General features: G+C 42.8%; 1 protein-coding gene and 1 long non-coding RNA gene across 6 annotated transcripts in view; one reads left to right on the forward strand and one right to left on the reverse strand.

Moving 5' to 3' along the window:
* CCDC141 (coiled-coil domain containing 141) overlaps positions 1-15,679 on the reverse strand; it is a 290,158-nt gene that overhangs the window by 78,073 nt on the left and 196,406 nt on the right. For all 5 annotated transcript variants that reach the window (XM_056534334.1, XM_056534335.1, XM_056534333.1 and 2 more), the window contains 3 exons: positions 12,960-13,101; positions 7,364-7,480; positions 3,608-3,799 (listed from right to left, as the gene is read on the reverse strand). In XM_056534334.1, the coding sequence (XP_056390309.1) occupies positions 3,608-3,799; positions 7,364-7,480; positions 12,960-13,101 (451 nt within the window). The remainder of the gene's footprint in view (positions 1-3,607; positions 3,800-7,363; positions 7,481-12,959; positions 13,102-15,679) is intronic.
* Positions 1-15,679, forward strand: part of LOC130284214 (uncharacterized) — a 100,878-nt gene that overhangs the window by 14,718 nt on the left and 70,481 nt on the right. The window lies entirely within an intron of this gene.

A 15,679-nucleotide genomic window follows, 5' to 3' on the forward strand; every position in this document is an offset into this window, starting at 1 on the left:
TGTTGTCTTTGGGGCCACGGGAGCGTTTTCCGCCCCGGCGTTGATTACCCCAGTCTCTCTGAGGCTTAGGCTGGGGGGCTGATCCGCCCCCAGAACGCCGCCCTCGACCACGAAAGGAGGAATAAGGGAGGGACTTGCCTTTCTTGTCAGAAAGTCCCTCCATAATGCGGTCCAACTCAGCTCCGAAAAGAATGCCGGGTTCGTAAGGCATAGCACATAAGGTGTTCTTGGAAGAGTTGTCGACCTTCCAAGGTTTTTACCACAGAGGACGTCGTCCAGCGGAAGCCAGGGCCATAGACTTGGAGGCCAATTTAAGATGCTGAGTGGAAGCATCGCACAAAAAATCAACGGCCAGATTGGTCGTCTTGAAGGATGAAAGAATTTCATCCCTAGGAACCCCCTGGTCCAAATCCGACTGGATGTTAGAAAGGCGGGTCTTTAAAAAGTTTGCTACCTCTGAGCAAGCTATCGCCACTGATGCAGACGCAGAAGCAGTGGAGTAGGAGCGCCTCATGGCACAGTCAGCCTTCCGATCCATTGGATCCTGCAAGGAAGACCCATCCTCAGCAGGGACTACTGTCCTCTTGGACAGTTTGGCAACTGCCATATCAACCTTAGGGACAGGGCCCCAGGAGGAAAGCTGAGATTCCTGTATAGGAAACATGGTCTTAAATCTTTTGGTTAAGACTGGACCCTTTTCTGTTTTTTTCCATTCCGTTCTAAGCACGGACAGAAGGGTATCATCCGCTTTAAAGACCCTAGGTCCCTTAGAGGCGGAGGTAGAGGCTTCCCCGGGATCAACAACCTGGTCCCCCGACCGGATGGATCTCAGAAGACGCTGGGTCTTTTCCATCGGAAAGAAATAGGAGGCAGCGACCTCCTCATCCGAAGAGGAGGACTTGGAATCTTCTCTCTCCTGATCCACAGACGTCTCCATTCTGGGAGGTGAAGAAGGTCTGGCGCGTTTCTGAGAGACAACGTGTTTCAGCTCCTCAATAGAGGCTTGCATGGCCGACATGTTAGAGGAGACCCACACATACATATCTTGGACTGTAGGCTCAGTCTGGTGGGAAGGTAGAGACTTAGCCTTACAAGGAGGGCACCTGGAAAATTCATAATTATCCTCAAGGGGAGTATTGCAGTCATGGCAAGAGAGGTGCTTGCGCTTGGCGGATCTTTTTGCCAAGCCTTCACGATCCACAGAGCCCTCGGTCGACATATCTAGATAAATATGAGAGGAGGATTAGATAATGTAGCGGCAAGAAAAAAATTGCGGCTAGCTAAAATATAATTTAAAATACCCAAAGCTCTCAGCAAGAGACCAGGTAAGTGATAGAGATAGGGAAACAGTAGTATCCGCAAGGATGCACTACTAAACTCAAAAAGACAGGACTGTGGAAGTACCAACAGCTCTGCGCTCTAGGAGGCTGAATGACAGCCTAGGGGGAGTTTAAATATCCCCCTGGCTGGCGCCAAACAAGACTCCGCCCACAAGGCGGAGTTACGGAGAGATAAAGAAATCTTGCTTAAAAAAACAGGAAAAAAAGGAACCCTAAGTTAGAGGGTTATAGAAAGAGGCTCCCCGCTCGGTTTCGCCGCATTATTAGCAAAAACGGCGCAAAAAAACGAGCCGGGAAGCGAAGAGAGAAACCGGAAGTGACGTCAGACGCCGCTGACACACTTCCGTCCGGGGCCGCGATTGGAGTCGCGGCTCCGTGGTACAGAAGCAGATGGGCGCAAACCATGCCCAAATTTGCAAGTAAGAAAGAACCCCCCCTACTCATATAACAGGAGTAAGGGGGTCACCATCTTTCCCACTGTCCGGGAGGACAGAAAATAACACAATGGGACAGAGGGTGATCCTCTTACTTATACAGGGTGTTGTGGGTGTGTTTTCACTGATTGTTTAATTAGGTTCAATAAAACTTCCATCTGTCCTAACCAGTTCGCGGGGGGTGGAATACCCCATCTGTGCTACTGGTTAGGACGTAAGGGAATGCACTTTGTCGGCCTGTCCTTTTCTACAGTTTGTACATTAAAGAAAGAAACACCACTTCAGAGCATAGTAAAGGAATTGTCCTGGGTTTTTTCAGAAACAGCACCACTCTTATCAATGGCATTTGTCTGGTATTACAGGTGAGTCCTAATCAGTTGCACTGAGATGAGCTGCAATATCAGACACAGCCGATGGACAAAAAAAAATCTTCCTCTATCCCTGTAATTATAATTTATCATAATTTTGGGATATAATAATTCACCAATGTTAATGTATTTCCTGTTACCACTTAAAAAATGGCCTCTGCAAATAAATAGTAAAATGGAAAAATTGACAAAGGTTGACTATTGCTCTAGCTCCTATTCACATCACGCATCCTGTAACATACTATGTCCTAACATATATAATGCTCCTTACATATAGCCTGTACATGTCTCCGACATACTGTATCCAATGCCACTGTAAAAAAAAAAAAAAGTGTACCTCTTTTTTTGAGTGGTGCTAAACTACATGCCACAAAAAGATACTTTATTGGCATTTGTCATGCCAATCGAGCTCTATAGACAAATGTTCATGATCTGCTCGGGTTGCAATCATGTCCCTCAGCATGATTGACAGGCCATATCACCGCTGTGCACCCTGGGCAGACAGAGAAGAGCAATGTTGCAAGCCATGCCCGGGCTGTCAATCATGCTCAGGGGGTGTGATTACAGCCCAAGCAGACGGGACTAGAAAAGCATGGCTTCCGCCCAATGGACTACTTACGGGCCAGAGGGGGACACCTTTCAAACTTTATATATGGCTGCCGGCAGAATCTCCTGGGCATGATAAGAAAGAAGATTTTGTCACATGTTATATATGGTAAAGTCTGAGGACAGGTTCCCAGGTAAGCCGATTCCGGCAGAGGCTGCTGCAAGAGGAATTCTACTCAGAATTATTTAGAGTGGTTTCATAGTGTGAATGGGCGCTTCCTAATATATAAAACATTTAATTAGGTACTGATCTACTGATTCACAAAGTCAATACCGGCCCAGTCTATTATTATCATAGCACTTTTGTAAGTTCTATGGCTATAATAGAAAAAACTACACTGCTCTCCTTTCCCAGTCTAGTGCCAGAACTCTATTCCGCCTCAGGCACTCTGTTTATTCACCCTGATGACGCGTTCTCTCGCTTCCCTTGATGATGTTCAGAGCACAATGCAGCCAACTACTAAGGCCAGTTACTGAGGTTGCAGTGTGTTCAGAATGGCACCAGGAGAGCCGAGAAAGCATGTCAACATGGTAAATTGACGGACTGTGGACGACTGGAGTGCCGATTCTGGACCAGGGGAGATGAGTACAGTGTAGTTTATTATTTTATAGCCATAGGAGGCTGCATTTAGTTGTTTCATTAAATCAGAGAACCCTTTTAAGGCTAAATTCACATATCTCAGATTTCATCAAATTTGTCAGAAAACAAAATTTCCAGTAAAATGATAGGCATCATGACAGACACTTGAGAAACAATATAGTCAATGGGGTCTGTCAGTGTCTATCAAGAGACAGATCTGTCATGTAAATAAACTGAATAAAAGATAAAGTGAAATATTATCATGAAGATTTAGTTTACCTCATCTGAAGACTTTATAAAGGCAATGTAAACATTTATAACTTCTAGTTTCTCATCAATACTCTGATCCAGAACTTTTAATTCTTCGTCCAGAACTCGTGATTGTCTAGAAAACCCTTCACCTCCAGAGGGAGCTGACTCTGCTACTTCTCTTATGAGTTGCACTGTAAGCTTCATAAATTTGGATGCTTCCTGTTAAAAATAATAAAACTAAATTACATTTTAAGGCTATGTTAACACAGTGTAAAACTATAAGTTTAAAGGAGAACCCTGGTGGAAATGAACTTATCCCCTATCCACAGGAAAGGGGAAAAGTAGCTGATTGTGGGGGTCCGACTGCTGGGGCCCCTGGGATTACTGGGACGAGACCCAGTGCACAGTGAGGAGCACATGCCAGTAGACAACTCGGTGCTCCTCTCCAGGTCCTGTCCTGGAGATAGCGTGAGGCACCAGCTACTTATTCCCTATCCTGTGGATAGGGATAAGTTAATTTTCGCCGGAGTACTTCTTTCAATATGTAAGCTTTGTAAGCTATTGCATTATATTGATCTATGTTATTGGCACTCGATTGCTTAAGCCTGCTTAAAAAGTACCTGTCACCAAATCAACAGTTCTAAACTAACTCAGGCTATGTTCCCTAACTACTCCTAACACCCCTCCAGCCCTTAAAAAAAATCAGAGCTTTAAAAAGCTGTGTATCTTACCTTTTTTCTTGCTCACATAGTGCAATTTCCCAGCAGGAGAAAGTGGGCATTTCCGAGCAGGCAGGACATCACTGAAGCCTGCTGGGGGACCACTTCCACCCTCACATGGTTGCAGTGCTGTGATGAATAGAAGACCTCAAGCTCTGTGCTGTGTTGCTATCAGTGAGGCTCTCCTGCAGGTTTCAGTTTGTGCAGGTTTCTGTGAGAATCTGTGGAGCTTTCACTTTCTGCGCAGCTGTCAATCAAGCTCAGTGCAGTGAGGAGTTTGGACTCCTGCCAGGCCGGGAGGAGACCAAACTCACTGTATTAATTGTGGCAGGGAACAGAACAGAGCCACCGAGTGGTCGTTTTTTCTATTACATATTAAATATATTTCTGTTGATAATTTAAAAAGCAAGTGAATGGGAAAGTGTCTGCTAATTACACAAGGAACACTATATTAAAAGTTTTATTTGGTGATAGGTACTCTTTAAGGCAAGCTTTAAAGAGCACCTGTCATCATCCCATATTTTCTAAACTAACTCAGATGATATTCCCTAACTACTCCTAACACCCCTCCTACCCTTAAAAAATTATTCTGAGCTTTAAAAAGCTCTGTATCATTCCTTTCCCCTTGCTCATATTGTGTGAGCTCCCAGCAGGAGAAAGTGGGCGTTCCCCAGCAGGTGTGACATCACTGAAGCCTGCGAGAGCTGTGTTTCACCATGCTCCGCACACACTTCCTGAGTTTGGTCTCCTGCCAGGCCGGGCAGAACATAACAGAGCCACCTAGTGGCCATTTTTTCAATCACTTTAAAAACATATAAAGCTTGAGAATTTTAACAGCAAGTAAAGTGTCTTATAATTACATAAGGAACAATATATTAAAAGTTTAGTTTGGTGACAGGTACTCTTTAACAATTGTCGATTTATGGAACATCCGGAGCATGGGTAAGGCCCAAGGCTTCCCTCGCAACCCATTGATGGGACCACGAGACACCAGGGATTACCAGAATTTAAGGTTTAAATGCTGTGATCGGTATAGATCGCAGCATTTAAACTGTTAAATAACAGATATCAGAGTGATCTCTGATGTCAGTCATTACCGGGAGAAGTCGGCATCTGCCGGTTATGACGCGGGACTGCGCTATGTTCCCCTCACCTGACCCATGACGTCAGTACGTGGTTAAAATTACAGACTTATTTTTACAAAATAATATGTTGTATGAATTATATAAAAAAGCATCTGTCAGTGCACACATTGAGGAAGAATCAAAACCTGTGTAGAGGAAAAGCGGTGCAGTTGCCCATAGCAACCAGATTGCTTATTTCATTTTTCAGAGACCTTTTTAAAAATGAAAGAAACTATCTAATTTTTGCTCTACACAGGTTCTAATAAATCTCCCCTATTGTATGAAAAACTGCCTTAGGGTGCATTCACACTGAGTAATTCAAGAAGAATTTACTCGAGTAATTCCTCTTGAATTTTCCGCTCCAAATTAATGCACATCTTCTCTGCCCATTGACTTTAAAGGGGTACTCCCGCGCTAAGACATCTTATCCCCTATCCAAAGGATAGGGGATAAGATGCCTGACCGCGGGGGTCCCGCCGCTGGGGACCCCCGCGATCTTCCACGCCAAACCCTGTTAGAATCAGCGCCCGGAGCGCCCGGAGTATAGTGACGTCACGGGTCCGCTCCCGTGTGACGTCACGGCTCTGCCCCCTCAATGCAAGCCTATGGAGGGGGCGTGGCAGCTGCCACGCCCCCTCCATAGGCTTGCATTGAGGGGGCGGAGCATGATGTTACATGGGGGCAGAGCAGTGGCGTCACTATGCTCCGTCCCTGTGATCGCTAGTAATCAGACCCGGAGCGAGCACGCTCTGGGGGCTGATTCTAACAGGGTGCGGCGTGGAAGATCGCGGGGGCCTCCAGCGGCGGGAACCCCGCGGTCAGGCATCTTATCCCCTATCCTTTGGATAGGGGATAAGATGTCTTAGCGCTGGAGTACCCCTTTAATGTTTTTTCTGCTGTCCTGTTCACACATCGGAAATTCTGCCAGCGGAATTCCGACGCTGAATTCCTTTCCGCTTGAAGAAAGAACATGTTCATTTTTCAAGCGGAATCCGCTGGCAGAAATCAATAGAAGTCAATGGCTAGAAAAAATTCCGCCCAACATCGTTTTTGAACGGAATTTGCGCGGAATTGGCTGAAAAACCCTTCACTTCTTTCTCACCCATTTCTGCGCGCAATTCCGTGCGAATTCTGCGCAAATAGAAAACTTTTTTTTACGTACGTAAATTTTTCAGCGTGAATTCCTCTTGATTTACTCAGTGTGAACGCACCCTTAGTCCTTAAAAGGCATTAAAATAATGAGCATGTTAATTATTTGTGGCCATAGGTAAGAAATGATGGCCGGAATAACAATATACAACTGCAAAACAGAAAGAAAAAAAAACTGTGGTAGAAATGTGAAATAACCTGGCTGCAGTGATTGTAACAACTTTTTGTTGTTGTTGAAAAACTGACATGTTTTAAAGGGGTATTCCAGGAAACAACTTTTTTTATATATATCAACTGGTTCCAGAAAGTTAAACAGATTTGTAAATTACTTCTATTAAAAAATCTTAATCCTTTCAGTACTTGTGAGCTTCTGAAGTTAAGGTTGTTCTTTTCTGTCTAAGTCCTCTCTGATGACACGTGTCTCGGGAACCGCCCAGTTTAAAAGCAAATTCCCATAGCAAACCTCTTCTAAACTGGGCGGTTCCCGAGACACGTGTCATCAGAGATTACTTAGACAGAAAAGAACAACCTAAACTTCAGAAGCTCATAAGTACTGAAAGGATTAAGATTTTTTAATAGAAGTAATTTACAAATCTGTTTAACTTTCTGGAGCCAGTTGATATATAAAAACAAAGTTTTTTCCTGGATAACCCCTTTAAAGGCAACAAATGGGACCGAAAATAAGATGTGTGAACATAGTCTAGTCTTAAAATGCTTCCTGTTGTCTTATGGAAAATGTCATTATCATGTAGCTCATTCAGTTTAACAGTTTCCCTTATCTATTGTATCACCTTAGTTTGTTTAGCCAGCTCTCCGAGTTTATAACGTACGTCCTCGCATTCATTGATATTGTCCGGATTGCTATGACTTTCCAAATCTGTTTTAATATTGTGGATCCAGGTAGCTATCTGCAAAACAAAAATGTGTGTTGTACTAGATCAGTGTTTTCAGACCAGGGTGCCTCCAGCTGTTGCAAAACTACAACTCCCAGCATGCCCGGACAGCCAGCGGCTGTCCGGGCATGCTGGGAGTTATAGATTTGCAACAGCTGGAGACACATTGTTTGAAAAACACTGTTCTAGATGTTGTTGTACTTCAATATCAGTGACATACACAGAAGTAAGGGAACTCCATAGCACAGATCATAATGGGCCCCCCACTATAGAGCTTTTTCACATCATCCAGTAGGGCATTGTGTTTGTTTGCCCCTTTCATTCTCTTTCTTTTCACCCCCTAACAGCATAGAGGATGGGCCTCCTCTCTCCAAGGGCCCCATAGCAGTGGCTTGTTGAGCTTCATTATCATCCATTAAAGGGGAATACGACAGATGGATCAACCCCACTAACCTGAATATGCAGATGGTTAGTGTGGGTGATCCTGAGTAAAGCTTTGTATTCCTTACCAAGCCGTTCAGCCACTCCCGAGATATTCCACAATCTTGCAATATGCAAATAAACTCTTAACCCTTTGGGAACGGAGGGTTTTTCCGTTTTTGCACTTTCGTTTTTTCCTCCTTACCTTTTAAAAATCATAACCCTTTCAATTTTGCACCTAAAAATCCATATGTTGGCTTATTTTTTGCGCCACCAATTCTACTTTGCAATGACATCAGTCATTTTACCCAATAATCTACGGCGAAATGGGGGAAAAAAATCGTTGTGCGACAAAATTGAAGAAAAAAATTCATTTTGTAACTTTTGGGGGCTTCCGTTTCTACGCAGTGCATTTTTCGGTAAAAATGACACCTTATCTTTAGGTCCATACGATTAAAATTATACCCTACTTAGGTTTGATTTTGTCGTACTTCTGGAAAAAATCATAACTACATGCAGGAAAATTTATATGTTTAAAATTGTCATCTTCTGACCCCTATAACTTTTTTATTTTTCCGCATATGAGGCGGTATGAGGGCTAATTTTTTGCGCCCTGATCTGAAGTTTTTTGCTGTGCCATTTTTGTATTGATCGGACTTTTTGATCGCTTTTTATAAATTTTTTCATGATATAAAAAGTAACCAAAAATACGTCATTGACCATGCAGTTTAATTAATTATATATTTTTCTAATTTGGACACGCGTTTTTTTTTTTTTTATTAATGGGAAAAGGGGGGCGATTGAAACTCTTATTAGGAAAGGGGTTAAATGATCTTTATTAACTTATTTTTTACTTTTTTTTTGCAATGTTATAGCTCCCATAGGGGGCTATAACACAGCACACACTGATCTTTTACATTGATCAATGGTTTCTCATAGGAAACCATTGATCAATGATTCTGCCGCTTGACTGCTCATGCCTGGATCTCAGGCACTGAGCAGTCATTCAGCGATCAGACAGAGAGGAGGCAGGTAGGGGACCCTCCTGCTGTCCTATAGCTGTTCGGGATGCCGCGGTGATCCTGAACAGCCCCCATGAGCTAACCGGCATTCATTTACTTTCACTTTAGACGTGCCATTCAACTTTGAACGCTGCGTCTAAAGGGTTAATAGCTCTGATCGCTGTGCCACGATTAGCCACGGGTCCCGGTCGTTGTTAGAGGCCAGGCCCGACCCGTTATAGAAATGGAGTGGACGAAGGGAGTACAGGTACGCCCTCCTTCCCCAACAGGTTAAAGGGGTACTCCACTGGAAAACATTTTTAATAAATCAATTGGTGCCAGAGAGTTAAACAGATTTGTAAATTACTATTAAAAAAATCTTAATCCTTCTAGTTCTTTTCAGCTGCTGTAAAGAAGTTCTTTTCTTTTTAAATTTCCCTTCTGCCTGACCACAGTGCTCTCTGCTGACACCTCTGTCCATTTTAGGAACTATCCAGTGTAGAAACAAATCACTATAGAAAATCTATCCTGCTCTGGACAGTTCCTAAAATGGACAGAGGTGTCAGAAGAGAGCACTGTGGTCAGGCAGAAAGGAAATTCAAAAAGAACATAACTTCCTGTGGATCATAACAGCAGCTGATAAGTACTGGAAGGCACCAGTTGATTTAAAAAAAATGTTTTCCAATAGAGTACCCCTTTAACTGCACTGGAGGAGGGTTCTCTGACACCTCTGACATCGCCACTGTGCCTATCAAGTAGATGTAGATAAATATTGATAGGCAGGACAGCATGAATGGGGCCCGGTGGGGGCGGGCAGGGTTAGAGGTGCAGATTGTCTTTAAACATGCCCGTGCAGTTAAGAGTTCAGAGATTGTGCTATATTATGGGAACAGGTGAACGGATTGAGGTAAAATATACATTGTTTTACTGAGGATTACCCACTCTAACCACCTGTATATTCAGGTTAGTGGGGTTGATCCATCTGTCAGTTTTTCCTTTAAAAGGGGTACTCCGGTGGAAAACAACTTTTTTTAAAATCAACTGGTCCCAGAAAGTTAAACAGATTTGTAAATGACTTCTATTCAAAAAATGTAATCTTTCCAGTACTTATCAGCTGCTGTATACCACAGAGGAAGTACTTTTCTTTTTGAATTTATTTTCTGTCTGACCACAGTACTCTCTACTGACACCTCTGACCATGTCAGGAACTGTCCAGAGTAGGAGAAAAACCCCAAAGCAAACCTCTCCTGCTCTGCACAGTTTATGAACAGAGGTGTCAACAGAGAGCACTGTGGTCAGACAGAAAAGAAATTAAAAAATAAAAGAACTTCCTCTGTAGTATACAGAAGCTGATAAGTACTGAAAGGATTAAAATTTTTAAATAGAAGTAATTTACAAATCCGTTTAACTTCCTGGCACCAGTTGATTTATAAAACATTGTCTTCCACAGGAGTACCCCTTTAACTAGGGGTATTCCAGTACCATTTTATTTTATTTGTGTAAAAAAAAAAAAACATGCACCAAACTACAGTAAGGGTCTGATCACACTAGTGTTGTGGCTTGTGTTAATAACATAAGCCAGTGTTACCACCGTGTGACCACATTTCATTTCTTGGGGTATTGTTCTGGCATAGGTAAAAATAGTCCTGAATGTACCTTCATTTTTCTTTTGAAATACGATGGATCTGCAACCAAGAAGAGAGCCTAATCTAGTCTAAGTAAGGCTATGTTCACACTGTGTACTTTCATGTGTATTTCATTTCTAAAATTGCGGAAATTGGTTGTCTGTGCACACAATATATAAAAAAAAAACTGACATTATTTTTTCAGTTACATAAATAAGTGATGTCACTTGTTTACGCGAATGTAAAAGATACGTCAGGTTTTTTTTTACATAATGAGGGAGATTTATCACAACCTGTGCAGAGGAAGAGTGGTGCAGTTGCCCATAGCAACCAATCCGCTCGCTTCTTTCATTTTTAAAGAGGCCTGTGAAAAATGAAAGAAGTGATCTGATTGGTTGCCATGGGCAACTGCACTACTCTTCCTCTACACAGGTCTTGATAAATCTCCCCCATTGTGTGCAGACAACCACTTTCCCCTAGACTTATTTAGAGCATATTATTGCTAAAAATATTTTACGGACCCATTAATTACAATGAAATATGCCTGAAAATACATAGTGTGAACCCAGTTTAAGGGTGTATTCACACGTTTAGATATTTTATTGTAACTAATAAATACAATGGCAAAAGCAGATCATAAATGAATGACATATTTAACCCCTTAAGGACCACGGACGTATGAGTACGTCCCTGCGCCCTGGGTCTTAAGGACCAGGGACGTACTCATACGTCCCAGCGAATTTCGCATCCCGCCGTGCGCCGGGCGGGTTGTGAAACCAGACGCCTGCTGAAATCGTTCAGCAGGCATCCGAGGCAAACGCTGAGGGGGGTCCTGAGACCCCCCCAATGTCGGTGATCGCAGAAAATCGCATGTCAATTTAGACATGCGATTTTCTGCTATTCCGGGCTGATCGGGTCTATGGTGACCCGATCAGCCCGTAAAATAGTGATGATTTGACCTGTCAGTGACAGCCCAGATCATCTTGCAGGGTAGGAGTGAGGTCGCAGTGCTGCGATCTCCTCCTATCCCCTGCCATTGGTCAGAACTGATTCTGACCAATGGCAGAGCAGGACAGTGGGTTGCCATGGCAACCCCCATTCTGCCCACCCCTGGATGACGCGGGGAACATGGGGAGAAGATGGAGGTCGGTACCTGGGAGAAGATGCCTGGGAACAGCTGATCGTCACTGCAGACTGATGGATCCTGGCTCAGGTAGGGAAGCGACGTTGGGTGGGGGGGGGGGGGGAATGAAAGTGAAAGTAATGTGATCTTTACTGTGGCAACCACTAGGAAGGCCAAACTGCAACTCCCAGCATGCCCAGACAGCCAAAGGCTGTCTGGGCATGCTGGGAGTTGTAGTTTTGCAACATCTGGAGGGTCACAGTTTGGGGACCACTGTTACAGTGGTGCCCAAACTGTAGCCCTCCAGATGTTGCCAAACTATAACTCTCAGCATGCCTAGACTGCCCAGGTATGCTGGGAGTTGTAGTTCTGTAACATCTGTCCCTTCAGATTTTGCAATTTTCATGAAATTTTTGAAAATTGCTGCTCTACTTTGATGCCAACATAAAATAGACATATTGTATTTGTGAATAAAAATAAAATGTATTTGGAATATCAATTTTCCTTACAAGTAGAGAGCTTCAAAGTTAGAAAAATGCAACATTTTCAAAATTTTCATGAAATTTTGGGATTTTTCACCAAAAAAGGATGCAAGTAACGACAAAAACTTACCACCAAAATAAAGTAGAATATGTCAAGAAAAAACAGTCTCAGAAACAGAATATTCGGTAAAAGCGTTTTAGAGATATTAATTCTTAAAATCACAGTGGTCAGATGTGCAAAAAACGCTCTGGTCCTACAGTGAAAATTGGCCTGGTCCTTAAGGGGTTAAAGGAAAGACTTAGCTGTATCCTCTTTTTAAATCCATTCCTGGCTTTGTATTTAATATTTGCAATTATATGCCTGGATGTGTGAACACAGCCTAAGGGGTGGAATACTGGCGCATTTCACACCTTCAAAAGCAAATGTGTAAAAGGCCTCCAAATATACAGTATGCACTGTTCTATAGACCTGGAATACTTGGAAGCAAAGGCTGTTCACATCACAGTGGTAATGCACCTTTAGTATATACGTGAAAGGCATATTCATAAAAAGCTTAGATAACTTTAAATATAGATCTATGCCTTTTTTGTATTTATGCGTTAAACGTATAGCTTTTTGATTTCATAGACATTTTTACATAAAACCTACACAGATGTAAAGTCTAAAGTATGCACTTTTACTATGCATTCCCAATGAAAGTCTATGGTTACATTGAGAATAACGTTTTTGATGCATTCAAGTGTATATCCCTGACAGATTCCAAAATGGTGATATGTACAACACCTAAGACTATTGAGCCCTTGATGTTGCTCTCTAGGTACTGTTGATGGTAAATACTGTACCTTCTTAAGATGATCTTCTACCGACATCCTTATCTCCTGTTGCTTGAGGGAATTTTCCATAGATGCAGGGCTCTGACCGATAAGCTGATCTACTCTTTTCTGAAGGTATCCAATCATTTCCTGAATTCCATTCATCCCAGGGCTAAATATGAACCATACAGCTGTTAGCACCTTCATTGCTTTGGCTAATAGCCAGGGTAATAAACATGAGATGAGAATAACTTTACCTAGAAGTCAGGACTCCATGAACTGCCTGCACTGGGTCCTAAGGAAAGCGTCTAACACTCAATTTTTAATAATAGAAGTACATTATGTAAGTCAGTTCACCATTAAGCACTCAAACTAATCTTTGTAAATCACAAGTATAAGGCCTACTTCACATGGAACAAGTTCTATTATTATTTGAATTTTTTTTCATACAGTTTTTTTTATGTAAAAAAAAAAGAAAAAAAATTTTGATTTAAAAAAAGACATTTTAGGCCAGGCTTAGGCAGCGCAGTTTTTGACTTAGCTCACATGTTATGAATTTTTGAAGGTTTAAACCAGTAGTGGTTCCCAGATAGAAAAACGATTAAGATATGACTTAGGGCCCTTTAAATATGTTGATGGCTGCAGATAACAAGTGTTGATCTCAGTACTGGGCCTTTACAAGGCTTGATCAATCGTGCAAGCGGGCCACATGAACGGTCACTGGTTTATGCGACCCATTAAAGGGGTACTCCGCTGGTCAACGTGTTTTTCCATTTTTGACTTACCCTATTTGTTTTGTTTCATTTCTATTCTTGTTGTTTAGCCTACTCTATTTCCGTTCTTTGTTGTCTTTTTATCCCCCACTTTGTTTTCCTATCTTTGCTTCTATTTCCTGTTTCTTGCTGTGCTGAAAACTACAAATCCCAGCATGCCACATGCCTTGCTGGTTTGGGGCAGCTCCTTTTTTTTATTTTGTTTGTTTGTTCCGCCCTTTACCCACCCTACTATTTTCCCGGGTCAGCCCCCTTATACACAGCACACTAATATAATCAGCCTTGGTTGGGATACACTGGCATACACACACAAAAGGGACTACAACTCCCAGCATGTGTCATTCAGGAGTCTTCAGTCTGTGGTATAACACCAGCATGCTACCTCTGTAGTCTCCTGGGGGTTGTAGTTCACCACACCTCTATAGGACATACACCAGTGTTGCCAATCAGTGTGCCTCCAGGTGTTGCAAAACTACAATGCCCAGCATGCCCTGACAGCCTTTGGGCATGCTGGAGTTGTAGTTTTGCAACAGCTGGAGGTACAATGGTTGGGAAACACTGGTGTTACATGATGTGTATGCTGAATAGGCTAGAACAGTGTTTCCCAACCAGTGTACCTCCAGCTGTTGCAAATCTACAACTCCCAGCATGCCCAAAGTCTGTCAGGGCATGCTGGGAGTTGTAGTTTTGCAACAGCTGGAGGCACACTGGTTTATAAACACTAGCATACACACACACACACACACACACACACAGCAGGGACATATAGGGGGAGATTTATCAAAACCTGTGCAGAGGAAAACTTGCCCAGTTGCCCATAGCAACCAATCAGCTTGCTGCTTTCATTTTTATGAAGGCCTGTGAAAAATGAAAGCAGCAAGCTGATTGGTTGCTATGGGCAACTGGGCAAGTTTTCCTCTGCACAGGTTTTGATAAATCTCCCCCATATGGGTGCGTTCACACTACGGTATTCTCGCGGAATTCCACAAGCGGAACTCCGCGAGCAGAATTCCGCGGTGTGAACTTAACATTAGCGTTCACACTGCGGAATTTCCGCAGCGAACAATTCCGCCGCTGAAATTGTTCCGCGCAAAGAAAGAACATGTTCATTCTTTGCGCGGATTCCACGAGCACTGCATAGCCGTCAATGGTGATGGCTCAGTGCCCCGCGGCCCTAGCGCCGGTGAGGAGCTGTGTACTCAGCTGGATGAGATGAGGGGGCGTGGCTTATTCCTCTCATGCAGACAGAGAAAAATAAATAAAAAAGCTGTGACATCTTGTCCACAACAGACTGTGGACAACAGTAAAAGAAAACCCTCTGAACTACAGAACGTCCTGTCCAACAAACAGGTAAGAAAAACACATACATGCTGCCAAAACATATAACACATGTATATTGCAAAAAACCAAAACTTACAGATGCCATATAGTGAAATACTTAAAGATGCCATATAGTGAAAAAAATTTACCACCCGAGTACCCCTTTAAATTCAGCATTACTGGCCGTGCATTGCCTGTTTACACTTGCCGGTGTGCGGTTGATAACAATGATTTTATCGTCCATATGAATGATGTGATCAGCCAAAAAAACTTGCTTGTTTGTTGGAGGATCCCTGGCCCTTTTTAATCGGCCAATTATTGAAAACATATCATCCAAACCAGCATCAAACTAAGCTATGCAAAGCACTGTTCACATAGTGGTTGAGCCTTCTGCTGGTTATATACATTAGGAGGAATTCTCAAGGTATGCCCCTGTCAGAATGCTACAATGTATACTGCTATATAGACATACAGAGACATACATCATTAATAGACACCCATTGTAAGTAACCACATACCACACAGTGTATGTTTTCTACTGTATCCCCTTGTATAATATAGCATATTCTATATTGCAAAAATGGTATGTAGACAAATAGAGGCCCAATGTTGCCAAAGGGCACCCTTTTGGCCCACCCATGGTGAATGGAGCCCATA

Source organism: Hyla sarda, chromosome 8 (assembly GCF_029499605.1).
Source record: "Hyla sarda isolate aHylSar1 chromosome 8, aHylSar1.hap1, whole genome shotgun sequence".
NCBI lineage: Eukaryota > Metazoa > Chordata > Amphibia > Anura > Hylidae > Hyla > Hyla sarda.